This window comes from Mesocricetus auratus, unplaced genomic scaffold, assembly GCF_017639785.1.
Source record: "Mesocricetus auratus isolate SY011 unplaced genomic scaffold, BCM_Maur_2.0 Super-Scaffold_4256, whole genome shotgun sequence".
NCBI lineage: Eukaryota > Metazoa > Chordata > Mammalia > Rodentia > Cricetidae > Mesocricetus > Mesocricetus auratus.
This window is the reverse complement of record NW_024429182.1, coordinates 68438239-68459386: the sequence shown is the minus strand read 5'-3', so window position 1 is coordinate 68459386 and position 21148 is coordinate 68438239. Positions and strand designations below refer to the sequence as shown.

At 43.0% G+C, this 21148-nt stretch overlaps 1 protein-coding gene and 1 non-coding gene across 11 annotated transcripts in view; one reads left to right on the top strand and one right to left on the bottom strand.

The window, feature by feature from the left end:
- Plekha1 (pleckstrin homology domain containing A1) overlaps window positions 1–21148 on the top strand; it is a 63370-nt gene that overhangs the window by 38090 nt on the left and 4132 nt on the right. For all 10 annotated transcript variants that reach the window (XM_040752917.1, XM_040752896.1, XM_005064299.4 and 7 more), the window contains 5 exons: window positions 10377–10520; window positions 13642–13710; window positions 16424–16488; window positions 17064–17127; window positions 20038–20127. In XM_040752917.1, coding sequence (XP_040608851.1) covers window positions 10377–10520; window positions 13642–13710; window positions 16424–16488; window positions 17064–17127; window positions 20038–20127 — 432 coding nt within the window. The remainder of the gene's footprint in view (window positions 1–10376; window positions 10521–13641; window positions 13711–16423; window positions 16489–17063; window positions 17128–20037; window positions 20128–21148) is intronic.
- LOC121135534 lies at window positions 80–187 on the bottom strand. Its single transcript, XR_005872640.1, has one exon. It is a non-coding gene; the product is annotated as a U6 spliceosomal RNA (small nuclear RNA).

Below are 21148 nucleotides of genomic sequence, written 5' to 3'. Positions count from 1 at the left end.
TTTGCAACTGGACCTGTAATAGCAGAACCTTTCATCTCACTTTTATTGTTTACTATGACCCCTGCATTGTCTTAGAAAAGAAAATAAGGACCACTTCACAAATTTGCAAGTCATCCTTGCCCAGAGACCATGCTAATCTTCTCTGTATGGTTTCAATGAGGAAATGTACTTTTAATGCAAATTAAGTTAGTAATAGTTGGTGAAATAAGAATTTAAGTGATGGCTATTGCCAGTGTTAAATATTCTCATTACTTTTGTCTTTTGATCTTAGAAGACTTTGATGTTTTGTAGACCCCTCCCCTACTAGCTCCCCACCCCCCAGGACAGGGTTTCTCTGTGTAGTCCTGTGCTGCGACTGCCTCGACCAGAAAGGAAGATGCGACTCGGAAACTCTTCTCCAAGCGGTTTATTCAGGAACCTTGAAACAGTCTTCTGACCCCGGGGAAAGCCAACCCACAGCTTATATGGCCTAGGCATAGCCAACCCTAGCACGCCACTTGGCGATAGCAGATAGGTCCACATACACGGAAGCAAGCCTGGATCCAAGCCTTGGCCAAATATGGAGTTGTTTACTCAGAAAGCCGGGAGGGTGGTAGGCGAAGCCAGTGCCATCTTTAAGGCGCGGCACGTCACAGCTCTCCACAGTTCCCCCTTCTTTAATTAAAGACAGAATGGGTGAAGATAGAGGCCCGATCCCTGGTGTGCAGACCTGGGATAATGTGCTGGTGATGCCCACAGACTCTACGCTTGTGGTGACCCAGACCCATCCCGTACCTATTTTCCCAGGGGAAGGATCTCGGGTACAACCTTCATGCAATCGGGCTTGTCTTCTGAGGGTAGCTTAACTGCTTACAAGCAAACCCTTGTGCAGTGCTTAGCCTCGCACCCCGGTCGGAGATGAATTTCAGTTCTTAATAGCGGCCAACCAGGCCTGGGGGGACTGTCCTGCCTCTATGGCCGTAAAGGCTTGGGTGATCATGGCTGCATCACACTGTTGTGTGACTCTAATCTTGCAAATATACCATAGGCAAACCAGGGAGACCAGTACCAAAAGGCCTGTAAGCGCCCCCAAGCCCGCCCATTCCTTTAGATGGTCCATGGCGGAATTTAACCAGGAAGTCAGGCTGCTAGCAAGGGACAGGTCTACTTGAGTGGAGTTCACATGCACAATAGCCATCCTGAGTTCTCTCATGGTATCTTCAAACTCAGATGTCCAATTCTGTAATAAAAACGGAGACAATCTTTTAGACAGGTTTGCTGCGTGAGTGAAATTTTGATATTGTACCGATGTAACACATAGTCCAGCCATTCTCCACTCACATTCCAGTTGGGCTAACTGCCACAGAGTATCAATCTGTTCCTGCACTAAATCTATGCGCTGATTAACGATCATAAGACCTCCTTTGACCTGCGAATTAAGCGAAGCTTGGAGGTCTAATGCATTAGCAACATTGACAAAGAGATTATTTAGAACATTTGCAATCTGCACCATGCCTGACAAGGCCACCGCGGAAACAGTGGCACTCACAGCAGCAACGGTGATGGCTGTCACTATGGCTGTTGTTATGCCAAAATCTCTCTTCTCTCTAAACAATGTCAACTGCTGGGAGCTTCCACGGGCACAGGCACATAACGAGGCAAGTGGGTAACCACCGCCAGAGGGAAGGCCGTAGCATTCCAGCACAGAACATAAAAGCATGTGGTCTGATTACAATGGAGTTCACTGGCATTTGTGCTACCATTGCTCACCAGCCATACAAATGGCGGCCAAACGCACACAGGGGTGGGTAAAAAGGTGGTATTATGAACGCTCTTCCACTGAAAGGGGGAACTTGAGGTTACATCTCCTCCACTCTTGTAGGAGTGGGTAGGATTCCTAGTGCCCCCCCAACCATTGCCAAAGGAGATAAATCCATACAACTCCCATTGATTCCACATAACAGCCAAATATTAAAGGCATCTAACTTATACCAATGTGGGGAGGACTCATTGACAGGTGCCTGAGAACTATTTACACTTATATCAGGGGAGAAGGAGAAATAATTCTCCTTTGCCCAAATGATCTCCCTACTCTGGTAGCCTGACCATGGAAGGCTTCCCTGGCACTGAGGGCCGTCTATGAAAAAGGGGGCCAACATGGGTTGGAATGGTGGGTAACCAGATCCTTCTTTGGCAGGCCACCACCCCTGAATCCAGGATACATTCCTTCCCTGTGACACATCCCAGCCTGCCCGCCCCCCCCCCCACGGCTTGGTACTTGAGGAGAATGCACCCCGAGCTTGTATTACTTAATAGAGAGAAACATAGGCTGCCCTGCAAATCAAAATGGCGTGTATCCTCAATGTGGCTAATCTGCTCATCTCGGGGTAAAAAGGGGAGATCTAAGCTGCGATTGGAAACAAATAGGTGTGGAAAAACCCTCGCATTATGCATCACCGGCATGGGCTTAGGGAATACCGACAGAATACCCCATCTTTGTGCTTCTATTCCCGGCTGGCTCATCATGAGAAGGAGTAGGAGGGTTATCATGCTGGCGCTCGAGATGTTCTCTGTGTTGAATCCTTCTGACCAGGCGTTCGGGCACCCTGGATCTTGCTGGTCCTGTGGAAAAACACAAACAGAACCTCATGCCCACGTCAGCACAGGATCAGGCCTGCGCCAGAGGCCTGTCAGAATATCCTTCCACTTCACTATCCCTTTGACTGGGCCATGTGGATCCTGATGTCTATCAGCCGCAAAGTGGCCTTGGGCATCCAAATTTTAAAAATTGATAGTGAATAAGGTGAGAGAAAGCCTTTCCTTAGGGGTGCGGCCTTGGCCTACTCTCCCCTTTTTGTTTTTCTAGACATTCTTTCAAGGTACGATGGGCATGCTCCACAATACCCTGACCCTGAGGGTTATAGGGCAATCCATGGAGTAACTGTACTTCCATTTGCTGGCAGAAAGAGGCAAAGGTTTGTGCCGTGTAGGCTGGTCCATTGTCAGTTTTTAGCTGGCTGGGTTTGCCCCAGGCAGCCCAGGCTTCAAGGCAATGTGTTTTAAAATTGCCCGCCTTTTCACCTGTCAAGGGTGTCACATGCATGATACCTGAGCAGGTATCCACAGACACATGTACATATTTGAGATTTCCAAATTCAGAGACGTGAGTGACGTCCATCTGCCAAATTTTGAGGGGGAGTAACCCCTGTGGATTAATTCCATAACTGGGCGGGTGATGATGAATTACACATTGAAAGCAGTCCAGGACCACTTGCCGAGCATCAGCTCGGGAAAGGTGGAACTTTTGTTGTATGGTCTTAGCATTCACATGAAAATTCCTATGAAAGTCTCTTGCCTTATCTAAGATGGAGCCAAGGAAAATAAATTCCACTCTAGTCCATTGATCAACCCAATCATTGCCCTCGCTAACAGGACCCGGAAGGCCTGTGTGTGCTCTAACATGCTGTATAAAAAGGCAATTTTTTCTACGCCAAATTAAATTTTGAAGCTGCTGAAACAACAAACAAACCAGACTACTGGTCTTTATAGGGCCAGCAGCCTCTAACATTTTTACAGCATTAACAACATAGGCAGAATCAGATATTAAGTTAAAGTCCTTGAAGACTTTTATCACAATCTTTAACTCCACTAGTTGAGGGGAGCCGGGGTGGAACTGATGCAGTACAGGTTGTTGTGCCCCCACCATATAGGCTCCACAACCCGTTTTGAAGCCATCTGTTAACACATTGGGGGCACCTGGGATTGGTGTACTTGAAGTTATCTTTGGGAAAATCACAGGGTGTTCCTTGAAAAATCCTAACAATGGATGTTTAGGGTAATGATTATCTATATCTCCATTAAATCCGCATTGCAGGATGGCCCAATCATCGATTGTGGTGCAAAGAATATGGACTTGATGACTGGAATAAGACACCACAATCATTTTAGGGGCTGTGCCAAAATATTGTAAGCACTGTTGGATGCCATTTAAGGCTAATTTTGCCACTGCAGTGGGATAATACTCAATGAATTTTGCAGGAGATATTTTGGGGTATAACCACAATAATGGCCCCTCTTGCCAGAGCAAGCCTGTAGGTTGATAATAAGTAGGAAGGATGCACATAATGATGGGTTGTCCCTCTCTACATCTCTGTAAAAAGGCACCTTGTAGCCTTTTTTCCACCCTCTGTAGGGCAGGCCTTGCCTCAGGGGTCAACTGCCTAGGGGAATCTAAAGCCGGATCTCCATTCAATACATCATTCAGAGGTTTTAACCCATAATTCGGTAGCCTTAAAAAACATCTAATCCACTTTATATCTCCTAATAATTTTTGAAAATCGTTTGGGTCTTTAAATTATCCTTTCTCAATTCTACCTTTTGTGGAACTACACAACTCTCATTAATTTTGGTACCTAAGTAATGTATAATTTTTTCCTTTTGAACCTTTTCAGGGGCAATAAATAGCCCTTTTCCTTCTAGTAATTTCACTAGTTTTACATCGGCCTTCTCCAGTGGCTCTTCCGCTTTTGCAGCCAATAATATATTGTCCATATAATGGAAACATCTTAGGGTAGGGAATTCTTTTCTCAGCGGCTTAATGGTCTGCCCGACATAAAGTTGGCACATGGTGGGGCTATTGGCCATTCCTTGTGGCAACACCACCCATTCGGATCTCTGATTGGGTTCTTCGTGATTCTGAGATGGAAGGATAAAGGGGAATCTTTCACTATCCTCTCCAAAAAGAGGAATAGAGAAAAAACAATCTTTTATACCAATCACAATAATATGCCAGGACGCCGGCAAAGCAGAGAGCAATGGTAGCCCTCGTTGTACTGGGCCCATGGGCTGCATCTGATTATTGATGGCTCTTAGATCATGTAGCAGGCGCCATTTTCCTGACCTTTTTCTAATAACGAAAATGGGGGTGTTCCACGGAGACAAAGATGGTTTAATAAGACCTAATGCTAGCTGTTCAGCCACCAGGGCCTTTGCCACATTCAGTTTTTCAGAGGACAGCAGCCCCTGAGGAACCCATACAGGCTCCTCTGTCTTCCAAGTAATGGGAATTCCTTCCTCAGTGGCCCCTAGGAAAAACCCAGACCCTGCCTGGAATCTCTCTGCTGCATTTGGATTGGCTCCCTTCTTCCTTGTAGGTACCTCCCTATTCCATAAGTGGGATGATACCCCATGGTTTTCATCATTTTTTGGGAAGCAGGGGAATATTCATTGCTCAGCCTAAAGCCCATGTCTTTAAGAAGATCTCTTCCCCATAAGGAAACCGGAAGTTCCAGGACGTAAGGCTGTATAGTGCTAGAATGACCTTCCTCATCCTTCCATTATAATTGTCTAGCACTCATATCCGGTGCCTGTGCATAACCTAGCCCTTGTAGGGTTTGAGAGGAAGCCTGATGGGCCAGCCTGTAGGCCAGTCTTTTTTAGCATTTATACTTTTGTCCCCACCTGTATCTAGTAAGCCTAGAATCCGTTTGCCATCTATGTCAAGTTCTAGGACTGGTCTCTGGTTTAAGTCCAGAGACAGAAAAGTTAGGTCTGTCCCCGTGGATCCGAAACAATCTTTCCCCCTTTTCTTAGGCTGTGCAGCGAATTGCTCATGGAGACTGGGCAAAAGCAAAAGCTGGGCGATCCGGTCCCCAGGGGAGATAACGTCACTCCCCTGGGCGATTCTACCATGATCTTTATTGTGCCGGCATAGTCTGGGTCAATTATCCCTGGATGCACTCTGAGGCCTCTCACGGTAGTGGAGGATCTTCCCAAGAGAAGCCCCACCGTGCCTGGCTCCAGGGGTCACTGAAAATCTGCCTCCACTAACTGGACCCCCTTTTGGGGAGTCAATAGGAGTTGAGCGGTGGAACGGAGGTCCAATCCCGCCGAGCCTGTAGTGGCTCTCCTCGGTTCTTGGGGTGTGGGAGAGTAGACCGGGCTGCCGACAGCCAAAGCCGCCTCCTAAGTCTCCCTCACTCTTTCTTTCTGGGCATTCCCTTTTCATATGTCCTATTTTGCCGCATCTAAAGCAGGCACCTGGGTTCCCTTTCGCACCCCGGGTTAACTGGACTACTGCGGCTGCAAGGCCAGCATTGGTTAGCGGCTCGCCAAGTTCCCTGCAGATTTTTGTTCATGTCTCCATCCCTCTATTTGTATAAGGGGTGATAGCAGTCCTGCATTCCTTAGTGCATTGCTCGTATACCAGCTGCTTTATCAAGGGCATGGCCGCCTCGGCATTTCCAAACACTCTCTCAGCAGCCTCAATCATGCGGGTAACGAAATCAGCAAATGGCTCCATGGGCTCCTGTACTACCTTTGTAAGGTTACCTGTCACCTCCCCTTTGTTGGGTATGGATTTCCAGGCTCTAACAGCAATCTGATTAACCTGAATGGAGTAACCTGTCTGCTGAACTGTGTAGGGACCCTGGCCGAGGAGCATTTTCTTATTCCAGCCAGCTCTTTCGGGACCACCCATAGTCTGGTTAATTGCCGCCTGTTCTTCTACAAACTCACTGAAAAATGCCTTCCACTCTAAGTACTGCCCTGGGCTAAGACAGGCGCGGGCTAGATTCATCCAGTCAGTAGGTGTAATGCAGAGACGGGTGAGGGTTTCCACGAGGGAGACAGTAAAGGATGCAGAGACCCCATATGTTCTCACTGACTCCGCCAGGGCCTTGACGGTTTTAAAGTCTAAGGGCTCATAATACATCTGCCTCTGTGGGTCAGTGAACACTGGAAATGCCACCGGCAAGTCAGCTTGGACCTGTTGCCAAACCTGGGGGCAACGGGAGGCTCCAGTACCCGTACTGCCCGAGTCATTATAGGGCAGGGGAGGGGGAGCAGACGGCAAGCTAATGCCCCTGGACGGCCCTCCTTTGTCTGTTCTCTTCTTTAGCCTTAGTCCTTTTAGCGCTGATGTCACCTGTTGCTGTTCCTGCTCCTCCTCTGTCTTTGACCCTTCCTCGGCGTCGGAGGTATCCATCCCATCCAGGCCTTTAAGGTCAGGGTAAACCCCTTTTCCCTTTGTGCTCTCCCTTTCACTGCTTGTATGTTCAGACCTCTCTTCCTGTAACATTTCTAGGGCTGCCTGTCCATTCTCCACCGCCTCACTGCACTTTTGTTCTTCAAGACAGCTCTTTACCAAAAACTGGCCTCACCCCAGCCTTGAGCATCCCCTGATCTGCGGCAAAATCAAGGTCCTTGCCTAGCTTTTCCATGAAGGGATAGTAAGGCTCCCGGAGATCGAGAACCAGGGTGCAATGGTATCACACTCCTCTAAGAACCTTTTTAGAGTACCTTTTTTAATCTTTAAATTTTTTGAACGAAGTAACTCACTTAGAGCCAGAAAAATTGGATGAGAAGTTGAGTTTCCCAGCAGCAGGCAAAAAGGAAATACCAGATAAATGCGTTCAGAAGACCCAGATAGCCAGGAGCAGAAAAGGATCCATAAACGACCTCTACTCCTTTTACTTTCATTCAGCACTCTTGCAGGCCCAAGACGCTCTGTCTTTATCCACAGAGGGAGCAACAAAACCCCGCTCTTGTCTCGGTCCTTTTACCCCACTTTGTCATGGTTATTTTCCCACTCTTGACGCGGATCCCCCTCTTACCTGGGGACTTACCAGTGCACTGCCCTAACCACAAGAAGTTCTGAGTCCTCACCAGTTGCCGCGAACGGCTCGACCAGCAAGGAAGATGTGACACAGGAACTCTTCTCCAAGCGGTTTATTCAGGAACCTTGAACAGTCTTCTGACCCCAGGGAAAGCCAGCCCACAGCTTATATGGCCTAGGCATAGCCAACCCTAGCACGCCACTTGGCGATAGCAGATAGGTCCACATACACGGAAGCAAGCCTGGATCCAAGCCTTGGCCAAATATGGAGTTGTTTACTCAGAAAGCCGGGAGGGTGGTAGGCAGAAGCCGGCGCCATCTTTAGTCCTGGCTGTCTTGGAAGTCACTTTGTAGACCAGGCTGGCCTCAAATTCAGAGATCTGCCTGCCTCTGCTTCTTCGAGGGGAAGTTTAGAGTTACTTTTTAAATTTTTTTGGTCAAAGTTGAATTTAAAAAATGGGGGTGGGGTGGGCAGTGGTGGCACCCATGCCTTTAATCCCAGCACAAGGGAGGCAGAGGGAGGCAGAGGCCTCTGTCTCTGTGAGTTCGAGGCCAGCCTAGTCTATAGAGCTAGTTCCAAGACAAGCTCCAAAGCTACACAGAAAAGTGCTGTCTCAAAGACAAAACAAAAAAACAAAACCATAAAAACTTAGCACTTTCAGGATTGAGCATGGGAGAATATTTTTTTTAACATTAACCACGTGGAGCTTATTAAAGGGGAGGAGGGGAGAAGAGAGAGAGAGAAAGGGGGGGAGAGTAAGAGGAGGGTATGAGAAGAGCAAGAGGAGAGAGCCAAGAGAAGAACAAGCAACATGGGAGAATTTTGCAGGTCAAGAATTAAGCAAAGAGCCTTTAGAGTTGGCATCAGGTACATTGTCCATAAAGGAGAAGATTGATAACTGCACATCATCAGTATTTCAGATGCTTGTTTTGTCAAAGGCCCTGTTCAGAGGACGAATAGGAAAGATAGACTAGCCACCTGTGGTGGTACATGCGTTTAATCCCAGCACTTTTCAGATAGACGCAGGTGGATCTCTGAGTTTGAGTCGAGCCTGGTCTACAGAATGAGTTCCTACCGCTAGGGCTACACAGAGAGACCCTGTCTTGAAAACCAAAAATCCAACAAACAAAAAAGAGACTAGAAGAAAAGTTTACAAGTCCTTATCCAACTAAGGACTTTTATCTACAGAGGAAAAAAAAAAACTCTTAAAGCCCAATAATTAGCAAACCAAAAAAAAATCCTTAAATATAGACAAAATTCATAAACAGATAATTCACCCAAAAATGAAATATGTACTAATAAGCACTAGGAGAGATGGTCCCCATTTGTAGCCAGTTTAAAGAAATTCGAACTAAGGATACAGTGAGTGATTATACCTGAGCAGAGATGCTTGGGCCTCTCATCCATTGCTGGTGGAGATGTAAATAGAACAGTTCAGCCACTCTAAAAAAAACCAATTCAGGGGGCTGTAGAGATGGCTCAGCGGTTAAGAGCACTGCTTGCTCTTCCGAAGGTCCTGAGTTCAAATTCCAGCAACCACATGGTGGCTCACAACCATCTATAATGAAATCTGGTTCCCTCTTCTGGCATGCAGACATACATGCAAGCAGAATACTGTGTATGTAATAAATAGATAATTAAAAAAAACAATTCAGTGTGGTAGTTTTTTTGTTGTCATCTTTGAGTGAATTTGTAATTACTCTCCAGTCTAGTAAGTACTCTCCTAAGCATTTATTCTAAAGAAGTAGGTAATTATGGTCATACAAAACCCTGTACGTGGATACTTATAAGAGCTTCATTCCTAGTAGCCAGAAGCTGTAAATAAGACACACTGTTAACTGGGTTAGGTGGTCAGTAGCATGGTATGGTGGTACACCCACAGCTCTGGATATAGCAGCACAGATGATGAACTGATGACCCCAAGAGCCACCTGAATGAGCCTTCAGAGAGTTCTGTTGAGTGACAGTTTTTACTGTGTTGGGAACAAATGAATGGTTGTGAAGCAGTGCTACAAGGGCAGTCACAAGCAGACCCTGTGGCAGTGAGCAGTTCTTTGTGTTGATTATGGCGATTATTGTGCAGCTTATAGTGGGACTTTCCTTTGGGCCACCAGCTTACAAATGACAACATGGAGACTTATGATTAATTATGAAAGCTCAGCCTATAGCTTAGGCTTGTTCCAAACTGGCTATTATTACTTAAATTAACCCATTTATATTAATCTACACTCTATCACGTGTCATTAGCTCTCTTCCAACTTTCACTTCCTGTTTCCTCTCTGTCTCCTGGCATCTCCCCTGTGCTCAATTATCTTCTCCAACTTCCTCACTCTTCCCGGAAGTCCCCCTAGCTGTTGGCTGTTCGGCTCTTTTTTACACCAATCACAGCAATATATCTTCACACAGTGTCAAATATCCCACAACAAGCAGCTACATGTGGCAGTATTACATATGGACAAACTATGTAACTATTGAAATCTGAATCGAATTTATGGATGCTTGGTTTGTGTAACGTACTCTGGAAATATGCCCTTCCCGTTTGGGAAGAATTTGGTTGAAGAGTATACAGGACTTCTGCTACTTTTTATATTTATTGTAACTTCCTATGAATCTGTTTAAATTGTTTCAGTATAAAAGCCCAACCCCAAGGAAAAGCACTAAAGAAAGTTTTGCAGAACTATGGAAAGTCTGATTGAGTGTCGCAGATTTTAAGATTTTCTAAGACAGCATTAAACGAAGTATATTTTAAAGCAAGAAAATAATGTCTTTTGCTTTGTTTTAGAAAGAAGAAGTAAACGAATGTGGTGAAATTGTTGACCGAAACAATTTGAAACGGTCACAAAGCCATCTTCCTTACTTTGCTCCTAAGCCACCTCCAGACAGTGCAATTATCAAAGCCGGGTATTGTGTGAAACAAGGAGCCGTGGTGAGTAGCTTAATCATACATGTGAAGTTGGGATGGTTATGTGCTAGCAAGCTTGCAAGTCGTAATTCAAGTTGTATGCTTTATTTTTGAAAGGCCCAGAGTGGAGAGCAGTCTGTTGCTGGGAAGGGTAGAGAGGGGTTGCTCCATGTTTATCACACAGCATAGTATTTCCTTGATCTTTGGGCAGCTGGGTAAGTTAACGCATATTTCCACAAACATTTAGTTGCAGTGAGCTTTCCTAAGTTTAGGTTCATGACAAAGGGTTTCGCTTGTTTATTTTTTAATTAAAAACTTTAGTTTGTGTATGTGTGTGCATATATGGGTGAGGGAAAGAAGCATGAATGCAATTCTTTTGCTTTGAAATCAGAAGACAACTTTGTCAGTTCTCTCTCTTCACCTGCACTTGGATTCCAAGGCTCATATTCAGGCAACTGCCTTTACCTGCTGAGCCATCTTAACCCCCAGAAAGTTCTTCTGTTATTTCCCACACCCTCAGAAATTGTCAGGTTTAGAACCATAGGAGAAGTGGAAGTACCAGACGGAGTGGCTCCCAGAGAACAGCTCTGAGGTTGGGCTACTTAATCTCCCAGGCTTCCAAATTTATTTTATGGGAGGCTGTTTTATAAAACCTATGGTCTATGGTTTTTGAAAGAGACAAATGACAGGTATAGCTTTTGGCACAGCTCCAGGTGCTAAACAAGCACCACAGGTGAGTCCAGGTTGTCCCCATTATCAGTGTCATGGTAAGAGATTTCTGCATCTGTCTGTCTTTCTGTTGGTTTTCTGAGACAGGGTTTGTCTGTGGCTTTGGAGGCTGTCCTGGAACTCGGTCTTGTAGACCAGGCTGGTGTCGAACTCACAGAGATCCGTCTGCCTCTGCCTCTGCCTCTGCCTCCCGAGTGCTGGGATTAAAGGCTTGCGCCACCACCGCCCGGCATCCAGTATTTTTAAGACTCCAGGTATTTTTCTGCCAGGTGCTGTGGTTTACACCTATAATCCTAGTGTTTGAACTCAGTATTATGCTGACCCTGCCCCCTGACAATGGGTGAGACATGCATATCAGCATTCAGACAGATAACTTAAGCGGCTCAAACGGCCCTGTGTTGAGTGGCCATGTCATGGCTACATTACGTATTATGGGGCTGCGTAAGGACTCAGTACGCATGTGCAAGCTTCCCCTTTTAAGAGAGCGCCTCCACATGTTCTCTTCTCTCCCTCCCTCCCCCCCTCTTTTCTCTCTCCCTTTTCTGACCCTCTTAACCCCTTCCCTTCTCTCTTTCTCTCCCCCTTCCCCCTTTTCTTCTTTCCTTTCCTTTCAATAAACTCCACATGGGTTTGTTGAGTCTCGTGGTTCGTGTTTTCATGTGGTTCGTGTTTTCATCTATTCGTGACTGAAGCATGGTTTCCTGTTCCATCTACTCTACTTGTAACTGAAACAAAAGAACAACACCTAGTATTTGGGAGACTGAGGAGGGAAGGAAAGAAAGTTCTAGGTTAGCCTGAGCCATATAGCAAACTTGACATTTTGTTTGTTTGTTTTGATTTTTTTTTTGAGACAGGGTTTCTCTGTAGCCCTGGCTGTCCTGGAATTCTCTGTAGACTAGGCTGCTGACCTTGAACTCAGAGATCTGTCTTTCTCTACCTCCAGAGTGCTGGGATTAAAGGTGTGCTGCAGCACTACCTCCCAACTGATGGGTTTTTTTTGTTTTTTTTTAAATCAACTTTTCTAAAGTTTATTCTGTATGAACTAAATCTTGAGAATCCAAAGAGAAGATAAAGTTAACATTTGAAAACAAAAGGAAAAAAATGTGAATAAAGAAATACTTCAGATTCTCCTGGTAATTCTGCTTGATTGTTCTCCAATTTCTGGCAGCTCAGTTTGGGAACATTCTTGCCTATTGGTTCACTGGTCCCAGGGAAAGGAAGGTGGGGCCAGAGGTTTCTCAAGGTAGGCTGTCTACAGGTAGAGGTAGAATATCCCCAGGCTGTGAGGTTTAGTTGTAGGCTCATTAGGTTTTTAAAGAGGTAACCTTTATTCCTAAATCTTAAAAAAAAATATTTACAGATTTTTTTCCTTAGTTTTTTGATATTTTTATCTAATTTTATGTGTATGTGTTTACTTAAATGTGCATCTGTGTACCATGTGTGTACCATGTGTGCTGTGATAGAGGAGGCCAGCAGGAGAGTGTAGGAACCCCCTGGAACTGAACTTAGAGACAGTTATGAGCTGCTGTGTGGGTGCTAAGAACTGAACATTCTTAACCACTGGGCCATCCCTCCAACACTGTTTACAGATACTTTTGGGTGCTAAAAAACTGACATAAATATTCATATGAATGTGTGTTAAATATTTTCTGTATGGGTTTGTTCTATTTTGTGTTTATTGCTGACCTGTTATATCTGAAATACTTGAAATATGTGTTGTGGATAGAGAAACCTGATGGGAAGACATTTCCCATGCTGATCTTTACTTTGTAGTCTGGGCTGGCAAGAAGGGAAGGAAATACCTTTTCTTTCTTTTCCACTGCTGGAGATCAAAATTTGAAATACTGGGCTGGAGAGATGGCTCAGCAATTAAGAGCACTGACTGTTCTTCCAGAGGCCCCTGAGTTCAATTCCCAGCAACCACATGGTGGCTCACAACCATCAGTAGAGGGATCTGATACCCTCTTCTGGTATAAAGTCATGCATGCAAATAGAGAAATCATACATATAAAATAAATAAATCTTAAAAAAATCTGAGGGTCTGGAGAGATGGCTCAGCAGTTAAGAGTGCTGACTACTCTTCCAGAGGACCTGGGTTTGATTCCCAGCACCCAGTTCCACACATATATGCAAGCAAAACACCAATGCACATAAAATAAAAATAAAGTTTTTTTTTAAAATCTGAAATACCAGAGTCATCCACAAACTCAAAAGTGAGTTGCTCAAAGCTGAGGCCATTATTCAAGGCCTGATGGGAGAAGGTGCCATTTACCACTTACCTCGGGGTGGGGTGTGAGGGGGGTGGGTGTTATTTCTGCGTGCTTGGTATTTCTGATTGTGGGTTCTTATTTGAATGATTAAGGGATGATTTTCATTGGACAGTCTTTGAAGCCTGTGTCTGTGTCTTCTCTGGTAGATGAAAAACTGGAAGAGAAGATATTTTCAGTTGGATGAAAACACAATAGGCTACTTCAAATCTGAACTGGTATGCAGTTACTTCATAAGTATACTTGGCAAGTTATACTGTAGTGATTGTATGCTTGTGTGCTGTTTTGTTTTTCAAATATTCCGGTTCTGGTTTTGAGGTATCTAAATTTCAGTCTACTTGGTTGTAATACATTTGGTTAGTCACATTTTTCTTTAATGTGTTTTGAATAAAACTACTATATCTTCAAGGAAGCATTCCATTTTGATGGGTCTAAAATTATCACCACCCCCATATGTTAACCTCTGTCTGAGGGGCATTGGAAGATGTGGTGAAAGGAACCCTCCAAAAGCAGCATTCAATTCTTTACTTGTCTTCCTTCTCTGCCCTGCTTTTTCTTAGTCCTTTCTTTTCCCGTTTCATTTGAGATATCTTTGTTATATTCTGAAGGCAGAATCAAAGACTATTTAAGATGTCACGTATCCTGAATCTTACAGTGGATTATTACATAAATTAATGAAATTCTCTACCTCTTCTACAAAAGTGTGAAACTTTTGTATGTTCCATGCTGTATTTGAGTGAAGGCACCAGAACAACACTGTCTTGATATAACTCAACAAACATAGAACCAGATGTAAATAATATGTCTTGGTGTGAATTCATGTGAGTGTATTTGTTTTGAGAAAATGATCATTCCTCCTCCCCTGAAAGAAACCTGGACTCCGTGGAGACATAGCAGATTCTATAGCTGGGAAAAAGAAATAAATTCAAGATGAGCCTAGAATGTCTTATGTCAGAAAGTAAGAACATGTTGAGAAAATGGTAATCACCCAGAAACGGCTTTACAAACAGTTCCCTCACCAAATTATGGACAGTGAGAGTATGAAAATACATAACAATTATAACATTACAGCCTGTCTGTCCATGTGTTCATATAGATGTAACTCAACACTTCAGTGGTGACTGAGTTCGTGTAACTACAGTGAGAGACAAGATGCCTAAATAGGAGCAAGAGCCCAATCTGAGTGCATAGGGAAGAAAACAGCTGGACAGTGGAGGCCTGGCAGACCAGTCCCATCAAGCAGTAGGTGCAGTGAACTTCATTGGTGCCGAGGATGGTGAAACTGCTTACCACCTGGCAGGATAGCATGAAAAGAACACAGCACCAATTCTGTGCTGCTCCTGTTAAAGGTGGATAGTCTGAGTGTGTCCAACAGGTGACAGTAACCATATCCAAGGGAGGGGACAGTCTACAAAATAAAGTAACTGCTGTGATCTGCAGGATTCTATGTTCCTCTTTTGAAGAACTCTTGGTACTAAAGGAAAAGAGAGACAGTGAGCAAGCACTCTCACCCTGTAAGACAATGTGGAAGCCTCTTGCTGACTTTGATGGCCATAATTTGAAGACTTTAGGATAGCAGACTAGAGCAGCAGCTCAGCTTGAAGTGACTGTGCTCTTAGTCTTTTTGTAAATTTCTGATTGTCTCAAGGTTCAAAGAGAAACAGGGAAAATATCTAGTAGGAAAAGAAACAGAAAATACAAACAACTCATTTAGAAAGAAATTAGGCTGAGTGTGGAGCTAAGTGATAGCATGCATACCCAGTGTATCCAAGGCCTTGAGATAGAGCCTCAGCACTACTAAGTGATAAAAATAAACTAGTCTTCAGAAGTATGTAACAGTTCTCAGCATTATTCAGGATTAGGGAAATACAGATGTTCACTGCACAGATAGTTCCCATCAGTCATGAGTCTGTAGCTGAGAAAATAAGTGGAGAATAGGGATTTTTTTTCAAGCTCCAGATTGATATGTGTGTGAGTGGTATTAGAAAAATCACCATGTAGCGGCCAGTAATGATTTCAGGTGAGAATCTTCTATATTTGGTGAAACTGGTGGGAAAATTGTGTTGGAAAATCGAGTACTTCATATAGACTCCAAGTGTCTCAGTAGTGACCAATATGAGTCATACACCACCAATTGGTCAAGTCCACAGTGTGCATCTCCTGGTAGGAATGGCTGCCAAGGAGTCGGTTGCTATGGTTCCTTCTAGAAGCATGTGGCCTAGACATCAGGATAAATAAACATCAGACAGATCCAGGCAAGGACACAGTCTATGAAATAAGTGGATGTTTTACAGCTCTGTAAGATCACAGAAGACCAATGAAGTAGCTACTCTGAAGTAAAGGAGATGAAGAGAAGGGACAGTGCAGCAAGTCTGCTGTAGACTGAATCTTGGGCAAAAAATATGTCAGCTTGTCTTCTGCCATGAAGGATACCTATGGGGAAACTTGTAAGATCAGAATGTGGCTTATGGATTGTGGTCATACTATAGGGATGTTGAGGTTTGGGCTTTATATCTATGCCTTGATCATGGAAAATCTATTTTAGAAGTTAAACACAAGTACCTAGTGTAGATACATAATCTTTAACTTGCCTACAGACATTCCCGAAGTGTATTCAGACACATGTGCACAGGCTAATAGCAAAGCTGGGCTTGCTACACGGTGCCTTCTATGTCAAGATGACATTCCAATAGAGGAAGTAGAGCACCTATTGGTCCTGATGGTATACTACAACCAAGTCTGCTGCTTAGTGACTGTCACTGAGACCAGAATCTGAAACAGTGGTGTCTATTAGGACATAAAAACAAGCTGTCCTGCTGCTGCGAGTTTCAGAAGGTGGAATTGTGTCTGAGATTGACTTGAGCGCCACATAAGATAGCTGTCCCTTGAGATGAAATGTCCTGTGTCTATTTGCTTTTTTTTTTTTACCAGGAAAAGGAACCTCTGCGGGTAATACCACTTAAAGAAGTTCATAAAGTCCAAGAGTGTAAGCAAAGGTAAGGGACTGCCTGACGTTGGCACAGCACAGTTTGAAGAATAGCTTCTCCCCTGGTTCATGAGCTTACAGTGTGTGCTTCTCCCTTCTTGTGTGGATTTTTAACTGTGGTTGAGATATGCTGCAGCTTTTTAATCTGTGAGATATTACAGTATTTTATTTGAACACTAAAAATTGGGAAACAACTCATTTGTAAACCACATTTCAGAAGTAGCTCATTAATGCAAAGGAAAAATTATTATGAGAAATTTCTGAAATTTAACAGATGGAGGTATTTTAGTGTGTCAAGGTGCTGAGAGCAGGTGTCACAAGGAGCTGCATCAGCTGTGCCATGCTGAATTGAATAAACTGTAAACACTTGGACTCTAAAGTTGCTTCATGAATCTTTTCTAAATGAGCTGTGTAAAACATGTGAATTGGAATGCAAACCTGGGGAAAAATAATGTGGTTTTGTTAAATTAGTGTTTTCTCTTTAACATTTATTTATTGACACATATTTGGTACTGAGTAAATAGCTGAAAGAGAAACTATTAAACTGTGATTTATATGCAACTGGATGATTGTTTTTCATAACAGTGACATAATGATGAGGGACAACCTGTTTGAAATTGTAACAACGTCTCGAACTTTTTATGTGCAGGTAAGACTCTTACTTGGAGATTATAGATTCTCTTACAAGAAAGTAATAACATTTAGAGGTGAAATAAATATAAATAAAGCTTGTTGGTTTTGACAAGTCTAATTTGCCAGCTTATTGAAAGATGTCAGATAGTGGGTTGGTGCTGGAATATATGCTCAGAAATGGGGGTGTTCTGTTATGAGTTAGTGAGATGGACCAAAGTCACATTTGGAAGAAAGGAAGTACGGTTTTATTTATATTTTAGCAGTATGCCTTCAAATGTATTATCTTTCAGTGTTTTTCTTTAATATTATTTCTTGTTAACGTTATAAAAAAGGAAGGCCTCATGTATATAAATAAAATTACTGGAAAGAGCATATGTTTTCGTTTATGAGAGTTAATACATTTGCTTATTGTTGAAAAGTTAAATAAATGGTAGTTTATAAAATGTATATACTCCCACATCCATACACTGATTTTTGCAGCAAGCAGGGTCATACTAAATGTATAAAATCTTGTTTGTTTTTTGTGTCTGTTTTTCCTATGCCATTAAAAGTTTTTTGGAAATAGTTGACTCTGGTGGTTTGTGCCTTTAATTGGGATTAAAGACATTCAGGAGACAGGGGCAGGTGGATTCTGGTGAATCCATGGACAGCCAGGGCTGTGTAGTGAGACCCTACCTCAAATAAATAAACAAAGAAATGAATAAATAAATAAAACCACCTCTGTAAATATTTTAGAATTGTATACACCACACCTACTCCATGTATGGCTACTCCACAAATTCTGTTCTTTTGTGACTAAATATTCATTTGCATAATTTTCATACATTTACTGTGAAAGTATGATAATGAGAGCATCTGTTTTAAAATTTGACCTGAATTTCTGATTTCCTTAGATGTTTCTAGGTTAGATTTAACCATCAGAACAGCCGTTCTGCTTTGTCACATTGCCTTCGGTCATTGTGTTCCTACTAGCACCAAATGAAAGTGTACTCTGCCCTGTCCCTCTCCAAGTTCTACCTTTTAAAAATGCTCTTTGAATTGATTGGCATTTGACAGTCTCTGGGAGAGGGGGACGTTTTCTTTACTGATGTGACTCTTGGTAGACTGATCACGTACCAGAGCAGGCCCCACTCTCAAGAATAGCTGTGCAACACAGACTGGACTTGGTGGAGAAGAGGATGTAGAGGGAAGAGCTCAAAGTTGAGTAGAAAGGAATGGGAAAGTAGAGAGAAAGGAGTTACAAGAGGGGGTGAATATCTTCAAAATACAGATAAAGAGTTGCTAAAAAACCACAAAATTCAATATGCACTATACAAAGTACATAGAAAAAACATGACCTTAAACAAATAGGGACAACTGTTTTGCCACAATAAAGTGAAGAATCATCATTTAAGAGAGAAAAAAAAGATATTATTGGCTCAGAAACACTCTGTATTTTACTTTTTTAGAAATTGTAGATTCTAATTTTAGATCACTTCTCAAGGATGAAGGGGTTCTAAAATAACAGAAGATATGTGTTGTTACCTTCTCAGGCTTGTTTTGTGGCCATACCACCTCAATTCTCATATTATTTAAATTCATACTGGCAGTCTTTATCAAGAAATAGGACTATAGCTGGGCATTGGTGGTACTCGCCTTTAATCCTGGCACTTGAGAGGCTAAGGTGAATGAATCTCTGTGAGTTCCAGGCCAGTCTGGTCTACAGAGTGAATTCCAGTACAGTCAGAGTTATTAACACAGAGAAACTGTCTTGAAAAAAAAAAAAAAAGGAAGAGGACTACTTTTGAATTTGACTACCAGTGTCTCTTTAATGCAGTGTCCTACTAGAAATTATTCCTAAAATTAATATGTAAAAGGGTGTCAGAATGGTTTTTAAGGTGGCAGTTATACATGTAGCAAGTTCAGACTGTAGCATTTGACAGCAAAATAAGAACTTTCTTTGGTTTCTTCCTCTTATTTCCTTTCCAAAAACATCATCGGCAATTTTATGTATCTGGTTTTAAAACATGCAGTGCCTATTGTATGTTTCCATATAGTACCTTGTTCAGAAACACCTGGGTTCAAAATAATTTCTAGAACCGGGCTTGGTGGTATATACCTGTAACCATAACTATTCAAAAGGCTGAAGCCGGATGTTCAAGGGCAACATTGATAGAGTGAAGTGAAGGCCAGCCTGAGCAATTTAGTGTACTCTGTCAAAACTAAAACACAAATTTTACAACAAAGGCTTAGTGGTAGAGTGTTTTCTTTGAACATTTGAATGCCTTGGTTTACTTCCCAATAACGTGCTCACACAAAAAGTGCTTTTGGAGGTTGGAAAGGCAGCTCAGAGGTTAAGAGCACTTGCTGCTCTTGCAGAGGACCAAGCTTTATCCCCAGAATCTATGGTGTGTTTCTCACAACTGCCTGTAGCTACAGCTCCAGTGGTGCCCAATGCCCTCTTTTGACTCTGTAGCTGGGAAACACTTGACCAATGACTCATGAGTTTATTGAACCTCACTCCCCTCTCTCTCTCTCTCTCTCTCTCTCTCTCTCTCTCTCTCTCTCTCTCTCTCTCCCCCTCCCCCCCTCTCTCCCCCCCCACACACTAATACATTTTTTAAAAAGGTGAAGCCAGGCATAGTGGAGTACAACTTTAATCCCAGCACTTGGGAGGCAGAGGCAGGTGGATGGCAGGTAGGTCTCTCGAGTTCAGGGCCATCCTGGTCTACAATGAGAGTTCAGGACAGCCAGGGTTACAGAGAGAAATCCTGTCTTGAAAAAACAGAGCAAACAAAAATAAATAAAGCACTTTGAAAACATTTTAAAAAGAAAGTATTGCCTTTGAATGTGTTTGCAGGTAATATATTACTAAGGTATGGAATATATGGAAATAGAAGGTGATTTTTGAGAAATTTGACTGAACCATCTCTTTGATTTCCTTTAGGCTGATAGCCCCGAAGAGATGCATAGTTGGATTAAAGCAGTCTCTGGCGCCATCGTAGCACAGCGGGGACCTGGCAGATCAGCATCTTCTGTAGGTTTTCTCCTCTTGGGGAGACTTTGTCCTATGGAGTTGCTTTCTTCCTCCACCCTAATCCTTCAGTTTCTTTCTTTCTTTGTTGAGATTATTTGCATGTTGACTTTCATACCAATTGGACTTGCAAAAATAATGCACCCTAATTCAGAGTTTCCTTGTAGTGTCACATGTACATAACTTTCTGTGCACATTGTGTTGATGCACAAGCTGGGCAGCTAAAGAATAGAGCCTTTCTTCCTTTGTTCTGTGAAGCTAGTCTTGTTAGTAGGTCTAGGTGTGGCAGTTTGGCTCTCTTGATGTGGCATTGACCTCACCATTCAGGGCACTTTCAGTTCTAGTAAAACAGTTTTGTGATGTCTTGGTTTTCCCTTTACTTGCCAATTTTCAGTTAAGATTTTTTTTCCTTAGTGGTGTTGGAATACTGCTGACCAAACTTAAATACAGTTTGTGTTCCCATTTATTTAGCAGGTTGATAGAAAAGCTTGTTATCTCTGGTGTAGTTTGGTAGTAACATTGGAACAAGTACACGATCTGCTCAGATGTAGCAAGAGAAACACTTGTTGTTCATCTTGTTCAAATAAATACTGTTCTGAAAATGTAAATCCTTTTGAGAGATTACATTTTAAAAGTAGCACTGTTGCCGCTGGTGGTGGTGGTGTCAGCGGATGCCTTTAATCCCAGCACTCAGGAGGCAGAGGCAGAGGCAGGCGGATCTCTTTGAGTTCCACACCAGCCTGGTCTACGAGAGCTAGTTCGAGGACAACCTCCAAAGCCACAGAGAAATCCTGTCTCAAAAACCTAAATAAACAAACAAATAAAATTAAAAAATAGCGCTGTTGCCAACTGTCCTAGTGTTCCATTCCATAGCCTTTATGATGTAGATTCTGTATATACCTAGATACCCTGTACTTTCAGTATTTTTCCTGGTAGTAATACTGACTTTTAGTAGTTTCCTGATAGTGATAATAAACCATCAGTAGATAGTAATCCACTTTTCCCATTCCTTAATCATTTTTCA